Source organism: Pyxicephalus adspersus, chromosome 2 (assembly GCF_032062135.1).
Source record: "Pyxicephalus adspersus chromosome 2, UCB_Pads_2.0, whole genome shotgun sequence".
Lineage (NCBI taxonomy): Eukaryota > Metazoa > Chordata > Amphibia > Anura > Pyxicephalidae > Pyxicephalus > Pyxicephalus adspersus.
This window is the reverse complement of record NC_092859.1, coordinates 86,258,033-86,284,027: the sequence shown is the minus strand read 5'-3', so window position 1 is coordinate 86,284,027 and position 25,995 is coordinate 86,258,033. Positions and strand designations below refer to the sequence as shown.

The window sequence follows — 25,995 nt, the reverse complement described above, 5'->3', positions numbered from 1 at the left end:
TTCAAGACTACAGGCTGTCATTGCCAGCAAAGGGTTTTCAATCAAATATTAGAAATGAACATTTTATTTTCAGCTTTTTAATTTGTCCAATTACTTTTGAGCCCCTGAAATGAAGTGATTGTGTAAAAACGCTTTAGTTTCTCACATTTTTTATGCAATCTTTTTGTTCAACCCACTGAATTAATGCTGAAAGTCTGCAGCTCAACTGCATCTGAGTTGTTTCATTTAAAATGAATTGTGGTAATGTACAGAACCAAAATTAGAAAAAAGCTGACTCTGTCCAAATATTTATTGACTTAACTGTATTATGTGAAAACCACAGAGCAGGACACCTGCTAGAAGCAATTCAGAACAGACAGTTTAATCTGACCAACACATTTGTGATTTATTCTCCTTCCAGCCTATATTCTGTGAACCTGTCATAAAAAAAGAAATATGGGAATATTAATATCTCTTCCTAGTTGCTTGTCTAGGGCACCAATGACAGAATATATGGGCTTTTTCATAAGCAGGACACTAAATTGTAACTACAAATGTGTACTGTATATAGTTAATAAAGGTTGGTTTGACTGCTTCTAAGATATATATGATATATATATTTATTATACCAAATCATGGGTTGTCAAATATATTGCAGAAAGAAGTCACAGACCCTGTGTTTAACTCTTTAGATTTAACCTGCATTCCTGCATTCACCCTCCTGCTGGTTTGTGGTAACATAAACTGGAAGAATTATTGACACATACATACCCATGTGCACTTTCTTCATGTATTCAATCATTGCAGCTTTGTTATCATTCCAGTACTGTTGCAGTGTGGAAACATCCGGATATTTACAGCATGAAACCTCAAGAGTAATTTCAAGACATTGTCCATAGATGTAGTTATAATCTTGCATGCCACCTGTATTCATGAAGGAATTAGTTTAGATATTTATAACTTGTATAAGATAAAAATGTCAATACTAATTCATTCCCAAAGCCATTTCAGCAACAGAAAAGGACATCACAGAAATCAAAGCTTTGTAGAATAACTATTGCTATAACTAATAAAAAGAAAATCTTGAATTGTCCAATCTTTCTCATAATAAAGCAAAACAAGGCTGCATTTAGGGCTGTGTCTACCGAACACCTGCTAATTCTAATGCCTAATAAAACAACATTAAGCTCTAGAAATGTGCTGGACATGTTTCTGTTAAAGGAACACAAATCTCATCTTTAACACACGAAAAACAAATGTCCTATAGCACCTTTAGTAGATTTCATGCAAAATCATGTAATACTCAAAAAAAAAACAAAAAAAAAACAAATAAAATAGAATTACCCTTCACAGGATACCATGAGAAACCATTGGTGATGCCACCTTGAAATCCTGCTAAATTACATGAATTGGCACTGGACATGGTGGCATGATTTGTGGAGTATGTTTCAGCTAGATACTTCAACACATCATTATCTGGGGGTGCTGTGTGATTAAAATATTTTAGTCAATAAAACAAAAATAGCAGGTAATAAAATAGGCACATCATTCCTACAAATCATTGTAATTAATGTGTACTGTACTAAATATAACATTCTGAATATTGGTCACTAGAGGGAGCTGTGGTACTTATCTCTGCCATAGAATTAAACAGGATGCATTACCTAGCCTGCCACTGAAGGCAGAAAAACAAAACATTCATAGTTAGGGTAACCAGGAGAAAAGTATTTTTAGGACTGGTACGCAAGGTTGTGGCATACCAAGGAAAGTTGTTATTTCAACAGATAATTTTTTTTACCATTTCCACACGTTTCTCTATATGCAAATTTTTTTAAATAAGTGTTATAATAAAAAACAAAACAAAAAACAAATAATTGTGCGAACAGTAAATATTTGATTTAAATGTTTTAGACCAAAAGTATTTGGTAAAAAATGTGCCACAGGGACAAAGAGTAATTTATGAGCTGAAAAAAAAACAATTTAAGGTAATATTAGCAGTGCAAGGAAAAACATGGAAGCAAAGCAACTGTTTGATCACATAGGACATCAAAAAGGTCAGAATACATAATATGGACTTTATTGACAGGGGGTCATTTTATTTTATTTTTTTTTAAATATGCAGATTTGTTTTTTCTTTTTTAACAATACATTTTCAGGCCTTCCTGTTATAGGTTGATATTTGTCTCCTAGTCATGTGCCTAGGTTTTCACAGTCTTAACAGCTCGTAACTACAACTGGCCATTTCTTTCCTGTCCATGCTTATACCAAACAAGTATGGAAATGCAATAAATCTTGAAAGTCACTAGAAAAAGGACATGGGACCATTATTAGGTCCTAAAATCTAGGCCAATGTTCCATGACATGGGCTTCCCAAGATTCAGAACATTCCTGGTTTGGTTTGAGCATGCGCAGGGGAGAAAAAAAGCGGAAGATAGGCACAGAACATACAAGAATAGGACAAAGCACACCCATACTTGACATGTTGGCACCTGCAGAACAATGTAGGCAATTTGGCCTAAAGCATAGAATTACATTTTTGGAGTACAGGTCTGCTTTAAAAAAAATAACTAGTTAGATTCAGTACGGACATACTCCATATTTCAGATGTATGCCTGTCAAAAAGGTAACAGAGAGAATACATTTAATGGAATCTTACCAACAGGAGAGTTATCATACGGATAGCTGGCAACCAAGGCACCTCCATGAAAATTGGCAGATAGCACAAAACTCTCCTTAGTAAGCCAATCCATGATAGCTTTGGTTTCTGGTTGGACTGGATCAGTGTTTTGTTGAAAAGCATCAGGGAAATTTCTGTTCAGATCATACATATTTTTATTTGCCCTAAAAAAATACAAATGTCAAAGAAAAGTGAAATTAAGTCCATTAGCTTAAAGCTTTGCTTAAGGAAGAGTCTGTGTTTATTTATATACAGACCAGAAGTTGTTATATGTTAATGTATTCCTACCTGAAAACCACACACTGCCTAAATACATACCAAGTATGTGGTCACTAAAACCAGCACTAATGAATATCCAAAGAAACCAGCCACAATGGAATTTTCCAGGCTCTCTCATCTATAAATACCATTGCAAGCACCTAGTCTTTTTACCCATGGTTTGAAAATTCTACAGAAAAAAAAATTGTTCCCCTAAAAGAACTAAGAAACTTTTTGTGTGGGGTTTGAAGGGCAATGTTAGGGTAGCAGCAGCAGCAACAACTAGGAAACATCTATGAAGGAATACATATGGAGTTATGTTTTAATTAAACAAAGTGTCAAACAGACCATAGACTGGGAGCATTGGTCCTGATTTATTAAAGTTCTCCAAGGCTGGGGAGGATACACTTTCATCAGTGAACATGGGCGAGCCAGCAAACCTGGAATGGATCTGGTCCAGGATAAAAGCAAACCAGATAGGATACTTTACGCAGCCTCCTCTGAACGGAGATGTGTTTGCTACTTGAATTCTGTGAACCAATAATGAGGGCTCTAATCTGAGGTGCTGATAATTTGTGGTATCTGAGGCTTGTAAATCTAATAAGTATATTCTCTGCAGCAGAAGTAACTCTTGGCCTTTTTTTACTGGGAAGGTCCTGATGAGAGCCAGTTTCATCCTAAATTTTGATGGTTTCCATGACTGCATTTTCTGTATGACTTATGTCCCAAAGTAATCGCAGGTTGTCATTTCTCATTACTTAAACTGTGGTTACCATAATATAGAGTAGAACAGTGGCTGAATAGGGTTATTCCTTGTATAGAACTGTGTACCTACCTTACCTCTGCACAACACAACTATTGGTCCCAAACACAGAAGACAAGACACTCCTGAAATTACCACTTGACAATGCCCTGCTGTGTTAATAGAAAACCATTTCATGTGACTACCCCATGATACTAATAGCGAGAATGCTAGAAGTGTGCATCAAAAATGGCTACTTTGAAGAATCTAAAATATAATACATACTCTGGGTCATTAACCACATTTTTGTTTAAAAACATATTCCATATGTGTTCCTTCAAAGTTCTGATGTCCTTATTATTAATGTAAAGTGTAAAACAAGAAAAACCATTGAAGGTGTGTCTAAACTTTTGACCGGTAATGTATGTATAATCCGCCAGCTACTATTGGGCTACTATTCTTCTGGCAGTCTTTTCCTTCATAAAAAAGAATTCCAGGCAAAAGCCTAATGTCGGTGTGAAGTTGTGCAGTTACAAAAGTAGGTAAGAGTACTAGAGTAGGTAAGTGTCAGGGAAAATGATTCTTCACCCAAAGATCCTAATTCCCACATAAAAAGAATCCTGACTTACCTTCCCAATACGGAGTTACAATCCAAAGCAATGGAGCTTTCAAAGCCATCTGGATTCATAGAAGGCATAATATGTATGCGGGTTTTATTTATCAATTGTGTAATAATTGGATCAGACTGATAATTTACCAGGAGGTATTCTATTAGATGAAGCAACAGTTCCCTCCCGACTGCCTAGATGGGATGAAAACAATTGCAGAAAATGATATTGCAGATTTTAATTAAATAGGGATTGTTATTTACATAAAACAGTTTGTTACCTCCATATTTGAACAAATATGAACCTTTTATTAAAGCTGAATTCCAGAAAAGCTAAATAAGCAATTATATAAAAAATATGGTGTAAATTGGGACATCCCAGTTATCTGTATTTTTTTAGTTTACAAATATATAACAATAAAACTATATTGTTATATACACTAACACTATATGTTGTTCAGACATCAAGAACTTGCCAAGAGGGGGTACATTATAGCATCCTTCTACAACTCCTCATAATGCAAACATTGGAAGCAGATTCAAATACTCCTTAATATTTACAGCCCATTTACTGGCAATTAACATGAAAAATCCACTTTTTATTTCTATGACAATCATTAGACACACACAGCCTAATAGTGACTCTTTTGGTCATTTCAAAACAAGAATTAAAAACCAGCTGCAGCTGAAAAGAATAAATCCAGCCAACATTTTGGATACAGTAGAGAAAAGTTATAACTTCTGTCAAGTCTTTAATTACCCTCCTGATTAAGGAGATTTTCCCTCAATCCCTGAAAATGTTGAGAATGAGAAACGATGTTAAAATCTCAATTAATATAAAAAAAGCAAGAAGCTGCTCTAAAATGAAAGCATAGCAGTTAGTTTTATTTACACTGGCCACCCTCACCCAAAAGACACTTCTAAGATAGCTTTCTTTTGTATTTTTTTTTCCCAGTAAAATCATTTCTATGGATCCATGTACAAAACTAGACATTAAAACAGAAACATACCTCATTGCCATGCATGTTTGCAACATACTTGAACTCAGGAATTCCAATTGTGTGTGTGGTTGGATGTAATCCCACAACCAAAACCCACAGGGGTCTATCTGTAAATAGAAATAACTTGTATTAAAATCTAGGATGTATAGCTTACGTTTTCAGTTGCTGGATATTAATTGATCCAAGGATACATTTTTTTAAATTTGTTTAAAACCCAAGATGCCAACATACAGCACATCAACAGAAAAATATTCAGTTTTAGTATGAAATATAAACATTCTAAAACATTTATCCAAAGAGTCATAGAACAAATGCATTTCATCGATATCTTAATACCTATTATTTATATTTAGGCTGATATTGACCCTTTATCTGGAGAGTGCCATTACTGCCTTGTGTACTGCCTGATCTCACATACTGTCATTTAGTCTCTGAGTCAGATTTCTCCAAGCCCCATCGTTAAGGGAAGTGCAAACAAATACAAGACACTGTTATTTCACACTATTACGCACCTTCAGGACTTGTTTGAGATTTGGAAAGTTGGTTAGCTGCTTTTGAAATGCTTGCTACAGGTAATCCTGTTTAAATATTGACCATGTGTTCTGCCATAATACTTAAAGTTTTGTTTTAGTTTTCAGGCATCTTCAGTAGGTGAAACACATGGGTTAGGCAAAAAATGAGGTAAACTACTGAACTTTGAATATATAAATGTTATATGCATTTTACTAAAAATAAAATTTACTAAAAATAATAATATAAATCATAAATCCATTTATTGTCAAATAAATTCTGTGACAAGGAATCTAAAAGCAAACTTGTAGAAGTAGTGGAGAACCTATACCTAACACAAGGCTGGAGAGGATACACTTTCATCAGTGAAGCTGGGTGATCCAGCAAACCTGGAAAGGATCTGGTCCAGGATTCAAAACATTTGCCAGCAAATAGAAAATTACTTTGAAGAAATCCAGTCCAGGTTTGCTGGATCACCCAACTTCACTGATGAAAGTGTATCCTCTCCAGTCTTGGAGAGCTTTAATAAATCAGGCCCATAGAAATTAATTACTGGATCTGCTTACTTACTTTGGGCAACCAATACTCTTTACTTAACTTTTTCATAAATCATTCCCATAAATTAGGATATAACTACAGAGGTTTACAGGGGTACAACTACTAGGTCAATATCAAATGTTAACACTTATACTAATATGGGTAATGGCATTTCTCTTCTCTACTATTTTATAAAATATGTCCTAAGAACATTTGAGGTTATGTTGCTCAGGCAAATTTTGTGGCGTTGTAGGTAAATACTAATACCTAACCTTTTGGGGAATAAAAGAGGTGCAGATAATAAGATCCTTAAAACAGTTGTGTCATTTATGGTAAACTTTTTATGGACTAATAATTTTGTAACACTCTCTGATCCCTAGTGGCCAAACAGGAACACCTTTGAAACTTTTATATAATACATTTTTATTATGGGAATATTTCAAAGTGTGTTTTATTGGCATAATCATAAACAAACTCTTATGGCACATAAGGCATGCCACCATGAGTAATGAAACACTTGTTTTAAATAGACCATAGGTATATGCATTGTCGTGTGAATAGCAGATACTGTCCTACTTTCCACCCACTATAAAATACAAAAATAAAGCACAATGCACCCATATCCTTTGCAAGAAGATAATGATTATAGGATTACAGTCATCTTTAAAATATGATACATGCTACTCTTTTTTCTTTCTTAACCATTTCAGCACCAACATACTAAACCACCTTCCTTACCAGACCAATTTTTACAGGTATTTGATCTTTAGATTCCTTTACTCTATTCACACAAATTTAGTACTCTATTTCCCAAGAGAAATAGAACTCTAATGGTACTATTTAGTACGATATAGTTTATATTTTTTACATAACTTGCATTTAACTAAAAATACGTGCATATTACATGCAAGGATTGTAATATATATTTGCCTAATCACCATCTTTATCCAGGCCTCTTCTGGGTTATGCATCTTTGGCCATCTTGATTGGCCATTCCAAACTGATGTAACTCTATGGATGCACACAAGCATTCATTCATTCCCATACATGCATGCATACATTCCCATACATCCATTCTCTATACGGTGGGATACTAAGCACTGTGCATTAAGGAAGAGATTTTGAACAGGCAGGTAACTATGTTTTTTTTGCAAAAGGCACATCACCTTCTGCTCGCAATTTTTCTTACTTAGGTCAAGTTTTTTTTTCTTTTTCTTTCTTCTTTTTTTTTTGTTCCTTTTTCTACAAAGACTGCTTAGGAAAGGACCTTTTAAATTTATTGGGTATGAATCTTTATGTTTTTTCCCTCCCTGCTAGGTTAAAAATAAATCTCTTTGATCAGTTTAAAGACAAAAATTCAATGAGAATGAAAGAATGATTTATTTGCAGACTGAACAAACAAATTAGTTTCACGCCAAGTTTAGGCACGGTCTTTTTTGTGGTATCTAGCACAGCTGGGTGTCTTTACAAGTGTTAGTACAAGACAAGCTCTATTAGTTTTTATGGAATTCCACTGATTCATAGATTTACTCCCCAGGAGTCTAACTTTGTTTTAGACATATTATTCGCTGACAAAAACAGGGCAAGGCCATATAAGCCCATATGAGTTAAACCCTAAGTACGGAATGATAATTCACACAACACAAACAGATGTGGAACTGCACTATTGTGTTAAAGCTGTTTTATAAGTTTATACTTTGCATTCCCTGGGCCCATTCTCATCGAAAAGCAATTAAACTTAAAAAATTTAAGTTTTCATTACTTACATTATTTTAGACCCAGCTGCAATATAACAGTCACTGTGTACCTGCATAGTGTGTTTCTCTATGCAATGCAGACAACTTAAGGCTGGCGATAGGGACCAGCAGGTTGCTGTACATAGCTTCCTGGTAATCTCAAAATAGCCTGCCTCAGTACTTCTCAAGTGCCTCTAGCTGTGACTCAAGCAGCGTCAATCTATGGGAGTGGGCATTGCTATGCGAGTTGTGTGATTGACTGCAGACTGCCCTAGGTAATGGCCACATTTGATGCTGAGCCTCCATGAATGAAATCTAATGAATGAACGAAGTGTCAGACCAGGAGAATTAAGGCTGAGGATGAAAGGGCTAAATGATGCTGGATAACCTCCAGAGGATATTAGGTGGGATCTTGCTACAGCTTCTAATGTACACTGTATCATCAAAAAAATGTACAAACCTATTGTGAATAATACAGCACTTTAACTCTATTAAGTCGCCCATTTTCCACCAGGAATTTTTCTGGTGTTTTGCCGACGAGTTTCACAGAGCTGGTCTGAGAATCTATTAGTTTAAATAATCCAATTACATGTATTTACCAAGCGCATTCCCTTAAAGTATCTTCTTCCAAGTCTATTCCAGGTTTATTACAAGAAGCTATTAAAATAACATTATCCCACCCCTATAATCCTTTTAACAAACATATATGCTGGTGAAATGGCAGCATTTAAAGTACTATTACAAACACAGCAAGCAGCAATTTAAACATCGATATATTCAGGAAGAGAGTGCCATGCTATTAAAAACCTAGCATGAATACATTTTCACTTTTCCCCACCATTACTGCATCATCAGCATCTTGGAGCAAAATTTTAGGATTCATATGCCACATGCCATTGCTTGGTGGTCTGTCAATGGGTAATATATACATGTAACATTTGGCTTGTGAATAAAAAAAACGTAGTACGACTATACCTTGCCTGCTAAATCTTACTTTTGGCCCACTTTGCCAAGAAGCACAAAAAATGGATCCAAACATAAAGCATTAAATAAGCATAAAATACAACCCACTTGTCAGTATGCTTATTGTCCCTTAGGTGTGTCATAAGCATAGAATATGACACCTTTATAGGTAAGCATAGCAGTAGATGGAAATGTTCTTAGAATAAGGACAGAATGGTACAATCATCTTTGCTTTGCTGCCTTTACAACTAATTCAACTAAAACCTGATAATCACAGACCTAAAGAGCAACAACTGTGCAAAAAATGGTTATAACATTTTTGACACACTATTAACTAGATAGCCTTCCCAATAACCTTAGAAAAAAGACAAAGTAACATACATACATACAGACACACTAAAACACATGCATACATACACACAGGAACTTACAGAAACAATCATCATTATTACCACTACTAACAATATAAATCTGCCATTAGGGACAAAGTACATTTAATTACATTGCCTGCTGTCAGAAGTCCCTTCATTTTTGACACAATAGATGATTTGAAGAAATTTGAATTAACGCAATTTTGATAGTTATTTGGGCAGAAAGTCTACATAAAATTAATCTGGCGAAGTCTTTTTACCCTATAATTTCCTGAACCATTGCGCTGAAACCAAATCTTTTTATTTTTTTAAGTGTAATTTTTTTAAAGATTTTAACATATATATATATATATATATACACACACACACATACATACAACAATGCAGGATCACAAAAAAACAAATAAAACATATAGTAAACAATAAGAGAAGGGTAGGCATAAAATACAGAATGATGTCAGAACATAAAAATAAACATCATGAAGTACATATAAATCCACAGGAACAAAGACAATATTACGAATACACCTGTGTTTTTCTAAACCTTTGTATCAATTATATCAATACATAATCATTACTTGTCTAGCATTAAGTAGAACAAATGAGCATTCCTAAATAAATGCCTTTGCAAATTCCCCCCCCAAAAAAAATGAGAAAAGAAAGAGGAAAAAGAAGAAAAGACGAGAACAGGAAAAAATCCAAGATCTCACTAGGGAAACAACTTGTCCAACCAACTATATTTAAAGTTCAGATGAGCAACACAGAAAAAATTACAGTTAATCCGTATTCCATATTACCAGTAGCAATTGCTTAATCCCATAGGGGCCCAAATTTCCTCAAATTTCTCGAGTTTCTTATTGAGCCTAGCAAATAGATGTTTCAGCAGCCGAATATCTCCTACATGTGTCCTCAATTCCACAACAGAGGGCGGAGTAGGTGATTTTGAATGCAATAGTCCTCCTCAGTTTGGAAAGTTCATTTATGGGAACATTCAGCAAATGGGTCACCGGATCTAAACTAATAGAGTTTTAAGTATTTTATTGAGCAAAGCATTCACCCCACTCCAGTAAGGCACTATCCTAGAACAGTTCCAAAAAATATGAAACGGTGCCCACTTGAGAATTTCACCTCCAGTAACTATTACTGCAAGACAGATATATGGAGCCAAGCCTGTCTGGCTGGTACCAATGTTTAAGAATTTTATATACATTTTCCCTAGTCAACGTACATACCCAACTCTTATGAGCTTTACCCCATATAACCTGCCACAGCTCTGGAGGGAGTTCCCTGCCCAGAATGGTCTCCCATGAAACCAAATCTTTTTTATGTTATGATATGATTTTTTGATTAGAAATCTTGGTACATTTGTGCATAATGGCCTTTAATCAATCAAATGGAAAGTACATTTAATACTTGTAGCTGATTGTAAAAATCATTTTAGGTTGCTATATTGTTATGAAAAAAAAACAACATCAAGACACAATTGCATAGTCTATCTCTAGAATTAACATTTCTCCCTAGCTCTCATCCCCTCTTTATGACATTTGGGAGGCGGAAGGTACAGGTTTCTTTCATGATGGTGGCAATAGAGCACTGGGTAGGTTTGTGCAGACACAACAGCAAAATTATCTTCCATAGTTGCAGACCTGTACCTGTATAAGTGGACCATATTACTTTAAAAAAATATTCATATCAATATTTATTCTAGATGTTGGAAAATTGTATACAAAGGGCACCATGTGATATACCTATGATCCTAACAGCCCTGACAGCTGCAATAGATAGGAGAAGGGATGAAGAGGTTGCAGTTACCCTGACCTCCTGTGAAATCTCCAGTTAAAAATAGTCAGTCCACATCCCCATCTGGGAGCAGAGTTATTTCTTTAGGAGCATCTGCTGTAGCCCAATCAGGACCGTGAAAATTTTATATGTCTTCTTCAGGCTGTAAAAAAATTCCAATGTGTTTTGCGAAGTTTAAACTGGCGAGGCAGCTGTGATTTGTAGTTCTGACAAAAATCCACAGTAGAGTAGTAAAGATGTTGGCAAGAGATTTTTAAGGGCGTTTTTATAAAGCAACTAAAATGAGTTATCAAACATCCATTGGTGGTGAATCAATCATCGTGGAAGTTTGGCAACTCTCAGATTACACTGACATTTATGCCAATGTTCAAATAACTTTGTGATTATTATTACTGAAACTGGTAAACTTTGTTTTTCCTTCCTAACTACTAAAACATAACATTCTGTACCAGGGGTTTAGAAATTGAGCCAGTGTCCTGGGATCCTTTATTTCTAAAAAGGATTATGTTGAAAAAAGACTAGTGAATAGCTGAAAATGTATGGTAATTTACTGCACTGCTCTGCTATTTCTTGACAATTGACAGTACTGTAGTGACTGTGCTGATCATTCTACTATTACCTGCTCGTGATATAGGGCTTGTCCGCACACCTGAGGCTACAATACATGTTTACACTGGGGAAGGGGGAAGCCAATTAACTTAACTGCATGTTTTTTTTTGGGATGTGGGAGGAAACCGGAGTACCCGGAGGAAAGCCACGCAGACACGGGAAGAACCTGCAAACTCCATGCAGATAGTGTCCTGGGTGGGATTCGAACGCTGCAAAGGCTGGAGTGCTAACCCCTGAGCCACCGTGCTGCCCGGTGTCTTTTTTTTGGATCATGAAGAATGCACATTACATTGCAACTCATGGTAATGCAATTAAATTACACTAAAATGTTTAATGCTTTTTATTTATGTTACTTTTAGTTTGATTTTAAATGTGTCTGTAGGGCTGGCCATATTGAAAATTGAAAAGTCAGCGGCGAGGGATAATCAACATTTTACTATAGGGCGTTCGTACCAATTTCTTGTGCCCTTAATATAAATAAACACTCAATACAGTTTGTTTTTTTTACATGACCTCACATCACATCCATTACAAAAAAATAATCTTACCCAGCAATGATGCAAAATAAGCCAGCAGTGGATAGTTATACATTAAAGGCGCTCCTGTTCTTTTCTGGGGGTTTAAGATTTAATATAACAATTTGATCCTAAGAGGGTGATTGACACCAGAACTTACGTTCCCAACATAAAAAAAAGACTAAACAACTCTGATCTAGCTTGTAGCTAGATATTGTGTTAGGTAGTGTTTTCTTGTTAAAAACAAGAGAAATACATATTTAAGGAACCTGTGTTATGGGAGACTTAGAAAGGTACAAACAACAAAGCTGGCATTTTGTTCTCTAAGCACAGGCAGCTCAGAAGTGGGATACAGTACAAAGCTTACTTTGATACATAGATCAAGCTAGTGGTACAGGTCAGATGAATATCTACCAAACTGAATGTCTGCCAACAAAGAGCTAGAATTAACTTCTCTTGGTGATTAAAGGGTAGCTTTCACAGTAACGTGAAAATGGAGTAGGATATTCAGCTACCACTCAAGCTTTTAATGTGCAGTAACTCTGCAGTCCAGAAAATGCTTCCTTGAGAACCAGAAGTCATGTCCTTCTTTTTAAAGTTCAGTAATTTGTCCATACTAACATATTTAAAAAAATATTATCAAAAATACTATCAAAAGTGTGAGCGTTCCAAATAGGCAAGGTTAGGAGTGGGGACAAGGACCGGAGATGATGGGAAAGTAGCAGCTGGTATGGTGGCATGTATGGTGACAGTGGCAGGGCAAATGAAGTGGTCAGGGTGACCATGCAGATGCAATGGTGCATGTAGGTGTGTTGTGGGTGTTGAGAGTGGAGTGGAGAGAGTGTGGATTGGTGGGTGGAATTGGGTTGGGGGGTGTGTAGTTATGATGGTGGTTGAGAGATGAGTTGCAGAGTAGCGGGAGTTTGGGGGGCATTTATGTACAGCGCTGTGAAATATGTTGGTGCTATAAAAATCCCATTTATTAATAATAATAATATTAATAACAATGATAACTTGTAATGTTTGAAGTGTAAAAAGTGTACAAATAGGGATAGGAGGGTGGGTTGGTACTTTCAGAGTAGAGAAAGCAGGTGGGGGTGTAGTGAAAGTAGATTGTGGCAGGATTGATAGATTAGTGAATAGGGAGTAGGGATGGGGGCACAGAGTGTCATTTCTTTTCCTTCACATAGAACACTTGAGGGGGATAATTTTGAGATTTTAATTTTTTAGCACTCCTCCTAAAACACCCGCTTGAAGCTGTAGAGCAAATAGAATGACATATGGAGTGGCACCATTAAAGGGAACCATACATTTGAAACCCTCTAACCATGGGTATCTGAGCATCTTAAAATCTACTTTTTTTTATAAAATGGTTTCTGTAAAAGGGAAAGATGTTTTTTTTTATTCTAAAAACACATTTAAAAAGATACACACATAGTGTAATACTTCTCTTTTTCTAAGGATTAATTTCTAGAAATTCAAGACGTACACTTATCTTGTATCCCGATTTCTGAAAGTAATCTATAAAAATGTTTCAACAGTTCTGGATATCTATGGTTTTTAATAATAGGAAGAAAATGGAAAACAACAACAGTGCAGTACATGTATGTATGTACTATATGGAATGTTGTTCAAATAAAGATTGCAATATAAAAAAGTAGCAAACACAATCTGATACAGATCATTGTACCTTCTAGCCCTTTCAAGGAACCTTGGCCTTGGGTGCTTTCCAAAGCTGAAATATTAACTCGCAATAAGCATATGGGATAGTTCTGGCCTCTAACCAAGAGATGTTCTGCAAAATAATACATACACTGCAGCAAAATTATGAAAATTATTATTACACAGTATTTATATAGCGCCATCATATTACACAGCATTGTACACAGCCCATAGTCATGCCACTAGCTGTCCCTCAAAGGGGCTCACAAAATGTCCCCACCTCAGTCATATGTCTTTAATACAGTCTAAGGTCAATTTTGGGGGGAAGCCAATTAACCTAATTGCATATAGAACATATTTAAGATGGCAGAAAGACATCTGATGATGGTCGCTAAAAGCTTTCGTGATCATTTACAGTGACAGATGAATGAATGAGTGTTGTACACTCAGCGACAATCTGTTCTATGGAGAGGAGAGTGTGAGAGGACAAGAAGACAACACACCGCTGTGCTCTTCTTCACTCATAAGAGTGCAGAGTGGTTGTTCGCCAATCTGCCATGGCTGACTGAAGAACAAGAACAGATTTTTGCACAAGACAAGCACGATAGTTCTGATGTGTGTAAGTAGCTTTAGAATGATTTTGTTATTCCAGAGGATTTTCAGCAAAATAAAATAAAAACTGCATAATATGCCCAGCACTGTGTGTTTTGCTTATGGCAACAACATATTAAAAATGTTTATTCATTATAAAATGGGAATGTATTCCTATTATAATTCCTAATGTTTACTCCTATTTTAAAGGACATTGTTTAAGAGCAAATCTGTTCTCTCCTCCTGACTGAGCACATACAATGTCTGGAGATTTTGTAATTAAAGTAAGCAGGAGATCTATCTATCTATCTTGGTCTATTTCTGCAAAACACCCCTAAGTGATAGTAGCTGCCAGAGAACAACAGGAGAAAGTGACACAATTTAGTTTTTAGACTACAGTTAAAGTTTTTCATTGACACTAACATGCCTCACTGACATATTTATAACATATAGAAGCCCATAGGTGCTCTTGTTATGCTGTGTCCTATCACCGTTTACAGACCTATCCAAAATTATATCACTCAATAGCTCAAGTAGTTTGTGTTGTGGCAAACAAAGCCTCTTTTCATTAGTAGTCCAGTGGTTTATGTGTATATATAAATTATAAGGAACATAGTCACTGCAAGGCCATGGGCGGTACAGACCATTGGTAATGTTGCTATACTACCAACAAAACTCAGTTTCATTAGATCCTGAGGGCCAGGTATTGACATGACCATAGACTCTGTAAATCACTTTGTTATATGTTGGTACTATATGTTCAATAATAATAAGTAAGCCAACATTTCCAAACCTAGTCCCCCTTGTAGTCTATATAAAGCAGATGTCAAAGATCATTTGGCTTAGCATTACACGAATGCTTTTCATTTGATTTTCAAAATGACAGGCAGTCACAATACTGTTTTGCTATAAGCAAGTCTTTAGGAAGGTCAAGTAATGCAACATTTTTAACATGTGAACAGGATCAAGGATGAAGGATGTTCAGAATGGGAGACAGTAAATACTGTATACTTACTAGTTTAAAGTATAACAGCCCCAGGTAGAAAATCAAAACATATATGAGCAAAGATTTGCTCATAAAAGGTTGAGCAACACACCATTACAGACTTGAGAAATGCAGCCTAGGATATCAAAATAAATCAGCTTTTCATAACCTTTATACAGAATAGGTAAAAACCTGCACAGCTAAAACATTAATTTTGTTTTTTTTTTTCAAATCAAAATAAGAAAAAGTAATTTTAGGATGCATCTTCATGCCAGTCTTAGTGGAAATAATTGCTTATATTTAAGGTAGGGTATACTCCTTAAGTTCAGAGACAAGAATATAATTATTCTGATGACACCACTTTAATCTGTTTGTTGGTTTTATCATTAGATATCAAATTTAATATTCAATGGTTTATTTATTTATTTTCTTTGAGATCTTGTTACCATAAATTAGCCCACATCCAGAAGAATTAATAAAAGTACAGCTTGTAGTAAACCATGGGTTCCAGAAGAAAGGTGTAGTGGTGAGGGACTGCAATTGTACTACTAGTTCTAGAACTGAAGGACTGTCAGATTGCTATTGCTATAAATGATCTTTCGTGATCTTTTCCAGTGACACTAGAAGTACTATATACACTGCAATGTCAAGTTCTTGAAAGGGCAGGAGAGAGGACTAATTGAGGTACCCCTCCCCTCCCCATATGAAAATACAGAGATTGCCCCTGGTCAGTTGAATATATTTTGTTACAGTGGACTGCTAATCTGTGTTGAGGAATTGCAGTACATACATTAAATCAGGGGTAGGCAAACTCCAGCCTTTAGGCCAGATACGGCCTAGCCAGTAGTCTGTTCCAGCCTAACGCCCTCTGGTCGTTCCAGCCTCCAGCAGGGGTCGGCAACCTGCGGCTCTTGAGCCTCCTTTGTTATGCCTCCATTACCTATTTACTGCAGCCGGCCTTAACATTTCCGCTGCCGGGGTAAGGGCACACTCCCTCTCCTCTGTGTGCATTGCGGAGGAGAGGGATTTCACTTCATAATTCCAGGCACCAGTTCCATTAATTTACCAGGTGTGTTTAATACACATGAAGAGCTACATATATGTTAAATGACAAAAATGACATTTTAATGCTATCCTCATGATACCACAGGCTGAAGACATTGTACCTTGACCCTGGTTTCACAATACACCAAACAGGTTTGTCAGTGATGTCACAAAACAAAGAATATCAGATATTGGATTACAATGACCTTTAAAACACTGCAGAAAATGTTCAACTTATACCAGATATCTGTACATATTCAATATAGCCTCAAAGGAAGGTTTAACAATGACTCTTCTAGTACAGGGATTTTATTATTGTTTGCCAGACAAAGCTTCCCTTCCCATCATTTTACCAGTACAGTTTTTTGAATGTGTCAAGAAAGAATTTTCATCCCTATTATGTAAAATGTGATATTGCCTGTTTTAAACTCATTGATGCCTTGCAAGGGCTAGATTAGGGAATTGTTTATACTGCCAGAAATGCTTGGTCAGAACATTTTCTGGATCACAGATGGCACCGGCTATAGAGGGTGGAGGCACCCATCCAATCTCTCAGTACAAAGAAATAACACATGCATGCTTTATACATAAGGGAATGTGGAATATTCAAATACAAGGGGTAGGCAACACTAAAAAAATAACACAAAAATTACAATAATAACTTAGTTACCATAAGTATACCAAATAATAACTAATCATTCTCTAGACTTTCAAGTGTTATACATAAATAAATCACATACATATTAATTGAGTGCAATAGAATTGCTGTCTTTCAGATTCTGCTACAAAACATGTAATTGAACATGAATTGATCTTTGTGTCATGGTTAGTTTTGACCTACTGTTACACTGGGTGTGGGAATGGCCTACTGTAAATTAGTGCTGTCATTTTAGGTTATTTTGTCTCAGGTCATTTGTCTTAGCAATATCTGATTTTCAAAATGACAGACACACACACTACTGTTTTGCCTGATGCAGGAAGTTAGGGAAGTCAATTGATAAAACAGAAGACATCTTTATTAGGAGTAAACATGATCCATGATGATGGAAGTTAAGAGTAGGGTACAGTAATTTATTTTATACTTCCTATTTTGATGTATACCAGCCCCAGGTAAAAAATAAAAACCTATATGGACAAACATTACCTAAAAAAACTTGCCATTTGCACCACTATTACCTTGAGAAATGCCTAAAAAGTTTACATAAATAAATCACATATTAAAGTGCAGCCATGAATCAAGTATACAATCCGTGCAGTAGATTTATGGTCTTCCAGATTCTGCTACAAAACATGTCAGATAGATTGTGTCACGGATCATTTTGATCTATTGTTACATTGGTGGTGGGAATGGCTTGCTGTAAATAGATGGTTCTTATTTACATAAAACAGCACAAACTACTATGAACAATATTAGTATTATAATCAACCAGTCAGGCGAAATTAAAACTGCAAAACTATTGTATTTCTAAATATAGTTTATCACTTTCACATTTACAATAGACACAACATGTTATGCTGTAAACCTGACATTTTTGTTCCTAAATGATGCTTTAGGGGTTTTACTGAACTATGTACTCAGTCTATTTCTAGCCTTTTGAATGTCACACTCCCTGTACACTAATTTTTCACATATGTAGAATAGGTGGCAAATCACTGTACTGTACAATGAAAATGTCACGATGAACAGTGTGGAACGGATGATGATCAGCACACGTATGTTGGACACGGAGGCAAAGCTGGTACACTGACATTTTAGAGGCCACCAACCTGATGTCCATTCAACTGACAAGCAGGTATAACAGTTTGTACACAAAAAAGAAACACTATTAACAACATAATAATTTGCAACACTGGGTCTCTGGTTCGAATTTCAATCTGGACATTATCTGCAAAGAGTTTTCATGTTCGTGTTATTGTAAATTACCTCTTAGCATTCTGGTTGCTCTTTCCACCTCTGAAAAAATGCCAGGATTCCTAATAAATTACCTTGGTATGTCTTGAAAACTAGCAGCGCAGCACCGGCTGAGAAGCTGCCTAGTACAATATTGATGCATGACAAAAAAATAATACAGCTAATTAAAAAATATAATTATAAAATTACAAATACAATACTAACAAACACAAATTTCCAGCAAAATCTCAAGGGCATTTAGATTGTTTGCAGCCAGAGAAATCCAAACTGAGGATGGGAAGGGGTCTCTTGCTGTTATGTGACAAAGTCTTAAAAGAATGTAACATGTTTACATGTTTAAACAGTTAGGCTGATATATCAAATAAATTAAAGGACACCTGTCATGGGAGAAATATGAAAGCTGCCATTGCTGAGCTATCTCCATTGAAAATAACAGTTCTCTGGTTGTAATTCCAACCTTGATGCCTCTTTACATTCAGTCACTTCATACCTAAGTAAAGGATTACTGCTGAGACTTAGGTCGTTCATACCTTGTGTAGTCATATGATACTGGAAGAATGTCTGCTTTGCAGAACATCTAATAGGCATAACATGGAAAATGCTGCCAATTAAACAATGAAGACATTGGTAGTCAACATACTCTATATGATAGGTAAAATGCGTCCCCAGCATTCAACAAGGGAATGCCTATTATATTTAGTATATATAAAACCAAATGAGATTGTCAGATACCTTAAACATAATACAGGTAATTATTAGAAACTGTAAATATGGAACAGGTGTGGTTTTAGCCTGAAGACATGATGCATGAGACATTTGGAGACAGGACATTTGTTACATGAGACCACTAGAAATCATTGTCATTTCACAACATTGACAATCATTCACAGGGGGTGAACTATAAGTACCAAATAACCATGTCAACCTTGGTTTCAGGGTTGGATAACACTGATTTGTGGTAATGATTGGGATGAATGAAAGGGCCATATTTAAAACACCCCAGCATGCTGTTGTCAGTTTAGTGAGTTACATTTCAAGTACTGTATTTCAGCAAAGTGTTTCTGAAACTTTTAAAAAAATTTGTCTCATATTGCCAAAGACTTCACCATAGTCAGCTACACCAAAAATGTAGCACAGCGAGCTAAATATGTTCAATCTATTTGTCATGAATAGGGATTATTTATAGCCTGATGACAAAAGCAACCTCCGCTGCTACATAGTTACCTCCAAGACTGCTGTGTTACTGGAATTACAGTTCAAAGAGTCTGGCATTTTAAAGTGAGAAGTCTTTGAACAAGCTTTGAATGCAGCAGAGACTTCTGACAATGACACCGCCCAACCAATCTACCTTCTAAAGTTGTTACACCTGAATAATTAATCATGGGGACAATTGGTGTTACTGGAAGCGCTATTCAGAGTTGCTGCTCATTTTAATCAAGACTTCCTTTGACACTGAGAGCATGTAAGACACACTATTCACTTCAAGGAATGGGGAACCAACACTGGAGTACATAGCAGTACAAAAGCGTACATAATGCATCAGTCACAGGAACTTGCAGCAATGTAAGACATGAGCTTTCAACACTCCTTCTGCTATTGAAGGAAGGAATGCTGAAAGCCGTTAAGCATTTTTTAAATGTAAGTACTATAACATTCACATGAACGAGTTATTCTGTTTATGTGACAGGACCCCTGAGGTTAGTACTTACATACAGTTCTCTGCTAAATCATTGCATGCAGAATTCTGGGGTATAATCAAACCACATGATGAACTCACAGCACTCCTGGGAATTACATTGTAGTAACTGTAACAATAAGAAAGAGTTTAAGCCCACCACCCACATTTGTTATGTTTCCTCTTTTCTTCTGAATCAACTCCATAAAAATATCCCAGCTATTATTCAATTAAAATAACTAAACAATGTTGCCAGAATATTGAACAAACAGCCTTATGAAAATGATTAGAGGAATTAACAATAATAATTACCTTACATGGGGTTTATAGTATAACTGACAATAGAATGTAATGCGCTTGGCATGGAAAATCTAGCTGAGGAATTTGATGTTTATAGAGCATTAATACATCAAACCATCTGCTAGTTTGGTGGCATGTCCTAACCTTGGTTCTTATTTCTTAGAAAAATGTTTTCCCTACAGTGAGGTTGATTTTCAAAGGGGTTTAGGTTTTTTACTTAGCAAAGTCAGTCACATGCAAGTAAAAACAAAAACAAAGAAAACATGATATTTGCTTGCACCTGATACACTGGCTGAGGGCAGCATAGCTTCACCTCATTCCCTGAACCTAAATGAGTTATGCAGAGTGATCACTGACTTTGCTAAGTGAACAGTGTAGACTCCTGAAAGACATAGTATAACATTGATCAAGGTCCTTTAAATATAGTAGCATTAGTATAAATAGTAACAATAAATTAGGACGTATGGTAGCTGCCACAGCTGACCTCCTGTTCTGGTCCTGGACAAGTTGGGCAGTGTCAGCTGTAAATTCTCACAACTACTGCTATGTATATATATATATATAAAGCTGAAACGTTTAGTGCAGTTAATCTTGCCTATAAGCTAAATATCATGGTATGGCTACTTTAAAACATCCGGTTAATCAGAATGGCTTACTGCACTGACAGTTTAATCCCATGAGATAGTTACACAGTGGGAATATCAAACATATGCCAAGAGTTAAATATTTCAGACAACGCTGGGATTTAGCATGAGTTTATATACTAAGAATAACATAAAGATTAAGCCAACAAACTCCTTCTCTGTACTTATATCTAAAGGTTGTATTAGGTCCCAGGGCCTTGTCGAGTTATCGAAGTAAGCATTTATTAGATCCTAATGCACACTTACCTTTGAGAATTCTCTCCTCCAGCAATGCAAGGTGTGGGAGCTCCTCACCTCCACCCTGTCACCGCTGCTGCCATGATCCTCTCCTCTTCCTATGGGTTAGTGTTTGATTACATTGCCCCCTAAGCTGGCACTGATGCTGTATCAAATCCCTAAATAGCTTGTGCTGCTTTTACAGTAAAGCTTATTGGATCAACACCAGGGCAAATTAACATTGTAATATTAGGGAATATGCACCAAATACGCAGTATTGGGCATCCATAGGATCTGCTATGAAATAAAGGTAACTGAACAGCATATGTCAAAGGATTTATGCAACAAGTAAACAGACTGTGTATCAGACAAGCAGTAACCAACACAGAGATCAAAATATCACATTTAAAATAAAAGTTTCTTTTTTTTTCATATGTTTTCTCTAAGTTAAAATCTCTCCAGTAAGATTGGGCTGGGTTGAAGTGGGGTCATATTTTACCCTCTCCAACCCTTGGTTATAATACTTTATTCATTAGAGACCATTTTTGCATAGTTTCCTAGTAGATTAAAACAGGAAACAAGACCATGACATGAAATAATGGAAAAAAACAGCTGCAGTTTTGCAAACTCGTCACTCTTTGTATACCACAATAACAGATTCATTAACTCACTCTTCATCATTCTCACTTGGGGCATCAGCGCTAGTAATAAAATGGTACCCTCAGACCAGGTAAATCAAGATGGTAATTCACAAAGCTAGAGTACCTTTCACTGCTGCAAAGTAGAAATATGGAGACCCGTCTTTCCAAGTAGCCTATCTCAAGGGAACTTCCAAACTGGCAATTAGTTAAGTCTTGTCACTTCTGACCATTCATGGTTCATACCGGTACATCTAATTGAAGTATAGTCTCTAATTTAAGGGAAGAACAATGGCTTAGTAACACTTGTAAGGGAACCACCTGAAAATCCCTTGAAGGGCCTCAATTATAGAAACAGATTGTTTAGCACTAAATAGCTCCAGTAAAACATAATCCCTGTTTTCTCTCTATTTCCTTATCTTCACAAACTATTTGCTCTAAATCATTAAGCATTCTATGATCACTGCTCACTCATTTCGTCCCCTTCCTAATTCTCCATGTTTAACCTACAACCAACACTAGAAAGGGTATGACATAGACAATGACACATGATATTGTCTGTGCATCCCCCAGCTACCTTAACCAAATTTGGCTGCACCCAACCAAAAGGTTTCTCACTGTTAAACAGCCTTGGTTGCTTAGCTGTGATAAAGCTTATCTGTCTTCAGGGAGCACCCACCCAATTTTGGGAAGTTTCCTTTTAACTTCCTTTTGTTTGCTTCTAGCACAGGAAATAAGGGGGCATTTCCTCAATGGTACACAAAATAATCTGGCAGGTGTTTTAATAGTTCCCTATACAATTTATGTTTTTGTTATACATTGTATATTATTTTAAAAAGTAAGGGGTATAAAGGAGTGTTTTCTCTATAAAAAATGTAAATACACAGTATGGTCATTACAGACTATTGTATTATGTTCTATTAGTAGGTTTGTGTAATTTACCCTTGCTTGTGTGGGTTTCCTCTGGTCACTCTGGTTTCTTCCCACAAACCATACCCATACTGATAGGTTCAATGGCTTCCCCCATTAAACATTAGACCATGACTATGGTTAGATTGTGACATGACAATTGACTCTGTTAAGTCCTGTGTAAAATATTTGTGCTATAAAAATTCAAGATAAGAAAACACAAAAGAAGAATGCTCAGTTCATGGCTCAATAAATCTCAGCGTTTATATACCAAAAGACAATTTCCTTAAAAAATATAATTGTAACATCTACACAGAATGGGGAACTGAAACCACAAAACACTGGTGACATACAGTGTTAGTTTGTGGCTAGTTTATTTTATTGATATAGCAGTGACACATTCTACAGAATTATACAGATATCCCAATGCATCTGTGTCTGCCCTATTCATGCACAACCTCCCACAAATATTGTCATTGATATTGATATCAGTGATGTTATCATACATTGGCATCTGTTTTCCATGGATATGATACTATCTATAATACTATAGCTGAAAAAAACAACAACATTTGTGTGTTTTGCCTCATTCCCATGTTTTTTATCCCAGTAAGAGTAACTTTATTTTGTGTCTCTTCCCCCAAGAAGAAGGGTGCCACCAAGCACCAACATTCTCCATGGTTGATTGAGTAGCCCAATGCTACACAAAGCTAATTAGTGGAAAGTTAGCATATGGAGATCATTTACATGGAGAAAAATAAATAAAGCAAGTTCCAGCAAGCATAGGCAAATGTAAACTCTATATGCTTGTTGGAACAGTAAAAATCTATATGCGTGTTGAAACTTCTGAACTAAATGCATATGTCCATTTTTTTATTCTTTAAATGTCATATTTACCTGATTAAGCTGATTAAGTTCATGCTCTATGGAGAGGGGAGGGGGAGAGCGACGGAGCGGCACCCTGCTGCGCGCTCTCCCCCTTCCCTTTCATTAGGATCGGTTGTCGTCCATCGTCCGTGGATCCAGGCAGGATGGTCGTTCGGACGATGGACGACACCGACTGTACACACGGCAGATTTTCGCCCAATTTGGCCGATGCCGATTATCGGGCGATAAAAATTTGCCGTGTGTACGTAGCTTTACCCCTTTTCACCCAATGTGGCTGACAGCACACAATATCATTCCTTTACTTTTTAGAGATGAGCACTAAAGTGGAACAGTATATGGTATTATGGTAAAAAAATGGAGAGGATAGATCCTCTGTTAACTTCCTATTGCTTAAATGTCACAGTTAGGGCCCCCTCATTTCCTGACCTTTTACCACTCAGAGTATTACTAAAAACAGAACATTATGTTCCCCTTTTTCTAGAGTTCATTCTCCATATCTGCATTGAGTATTGGCTAAGGGTTGATTAAAATTTTACACTTTAAATGACCAACATTACACCATCCCCTCATGAAACTTTATTTTGGATCATACTCAGATTTGCAAATGTTTGCACTTAAGAGATTGTATGGAATGTAATACAGAAGTTGGTTGCTATGAATTCCAATACAGAGATAAATCCTAATGTCCCTATAGACATTAAACATATGATGACCTTGGGACTATACATTGGACACTAAAGAGGACACTAAAAAGGTTAAAAAAAAAATAAAATGGTTATTAGCAATATCAAACTCAAATCTGTGTATGCTGGCATGAATTTTGCAACATGCAAAAGCATTACTGGAGAGATGAGTACACCCAATGTAAGCTTAATTATTTTGAGTCTCTTATGTCCTATGTATACCTGCCACAGCAATTATACCAGGGTGCCCCATTGAATTCATATATAATGTTTAATGTCTAAAATGCAAGATGAGTAGGAACCCCTCTGCTCTATCAATAAAAACAAATTTGGATTTGGATCAGCAGACCAATTAAATTTACCAGACTCCACTTGCACACTAAACCCTTAAGTGGCCAAGTATACTAATCCTTTTAAATGTTTTTTTTTTTCAGTGCAAGAATTTTAGACAAGTTACTACTATTACCTTCCACCGATTTCCCAATGCTGTAGAGATAAGTTATAGCTGGATATTTGGTGTTGAAGTCTCTTAATATATTTTCTACTTCTTGAGAGTGGTGATAGGTAAAATCCAGGCTTTGTTCAGAAAGGGAAAGAAAACCCAGGCACGTAGTGGTCACCAGCAACTGCATTACAAAGAAAAAAAGATGTTAAAGCAAATATGGTGTTTTTTATATACGCATCTTACATTTACACAAATATTTCAAGGGTGCTTCCTAAAAACTAGGGTATGACCGGTTATGAAAAAGCCAATATGTTTCTGGCCCCCGCACAACAGACATCAGGTTCAATTCACAAAGCTAACACACCAGGATAAGGATCATTAAAAAGGGAATTATTTTCAGCAGCAAGATTTAAAAATACAGTCATAATAATCTTGTGCTAAAGATTTGTAAATTGAACCTATTATTTGAGATTATAGGTACAAAGGAGTGGATTTACTAAATGAATGAATGTGCTGTTCACTTAGAAAAGTAATTATTACCTTGCAATAGAATTAGCTTAGTGAATGAGGTGGAGCTTTCATGCTAAAGCAGAAATCCTGTTATTTTGTGCACACGATTGGCTATCCTTTGCAAAGTGATTTTTCAACATATTCACTAAACTAAGTGAAAATCCTATTGCAAGCTGATAATTACTCAGATAAATGGGCAAATTACACTGCTTTGGCAAATTAAAATCTATTTGGTTATTTCCTGTGTCATTGTTTGCACTTGTCAGGTATGCAAGTTTGTCATCTTCAACCCCTATTTATTGTACAGCACTGCATAATATGTTGGCACTTTATAAAGAAAGGTGGTTAATGATAATAAAACAACCCTACTGCACAAAGACAATACAGATGTGACATACATGTGCAGATTCACACCACAGCGCATGGGAAGACACTATTGTGAAATGTGCTATGTCGTTAAAAAAACGACGCATGTATTTTTTTTAGGGTGTTTTGGTACCAACAGGATGCCATAACTCAATGAACATTACCACTAAGCATTATTGCACTTTTTCAATACAATGTACCACAGAAAGAAGATGTTAATGG

General features: G+C 36.1%; 1 protein-coding gene across 4 annotated transcripts in view; it reads right to left on the bottom strand.

The window, feature by feature from the left end:
• The window catches only part of CPM (carboxypeptidase M), a 45,375-nt gene that overhangs the window by 3,990 nt on the left and 15,390 nt on the right, over nt 1-25,995 (bottom strand). For 3 of the 4 annotated variants that reach the window (XM_072401340.1, XM_072401339.1, XM_072401338.1), the window contains exons 2-7: nt 24,919-25,078; nt 5,274-5,371; nt 4,286-4,458; nt 2,636-2,820; nt 1,324-1,464; nt 751-903 (exon numbers count right to left, since the gene is read on the bottom strand). In XM_072401340.1, coding sequence (XP_072257441.1) covers nt 751-903; nt 1,324-1,464; nt 2,636-2,820; nt 4,286-4,458; nt 5,274-5,288 — 667 coding nt within the window. In that variant the 5' untranslated portion in view covers nt 5,289-5,371; nt 24,919-25,078. Of the gene's footprint in view, nt 1-273; nt 417-750; nt 904-1,323; nt 1,465-2,635; nt 2,821-4,285; nt 4,459-5,273; nt 5,372-24,918; nt 25,079-25,995 lie in introns of those variants that run through there. The other variant, XM_072401341.1, reaches the window with a different exon arrangement.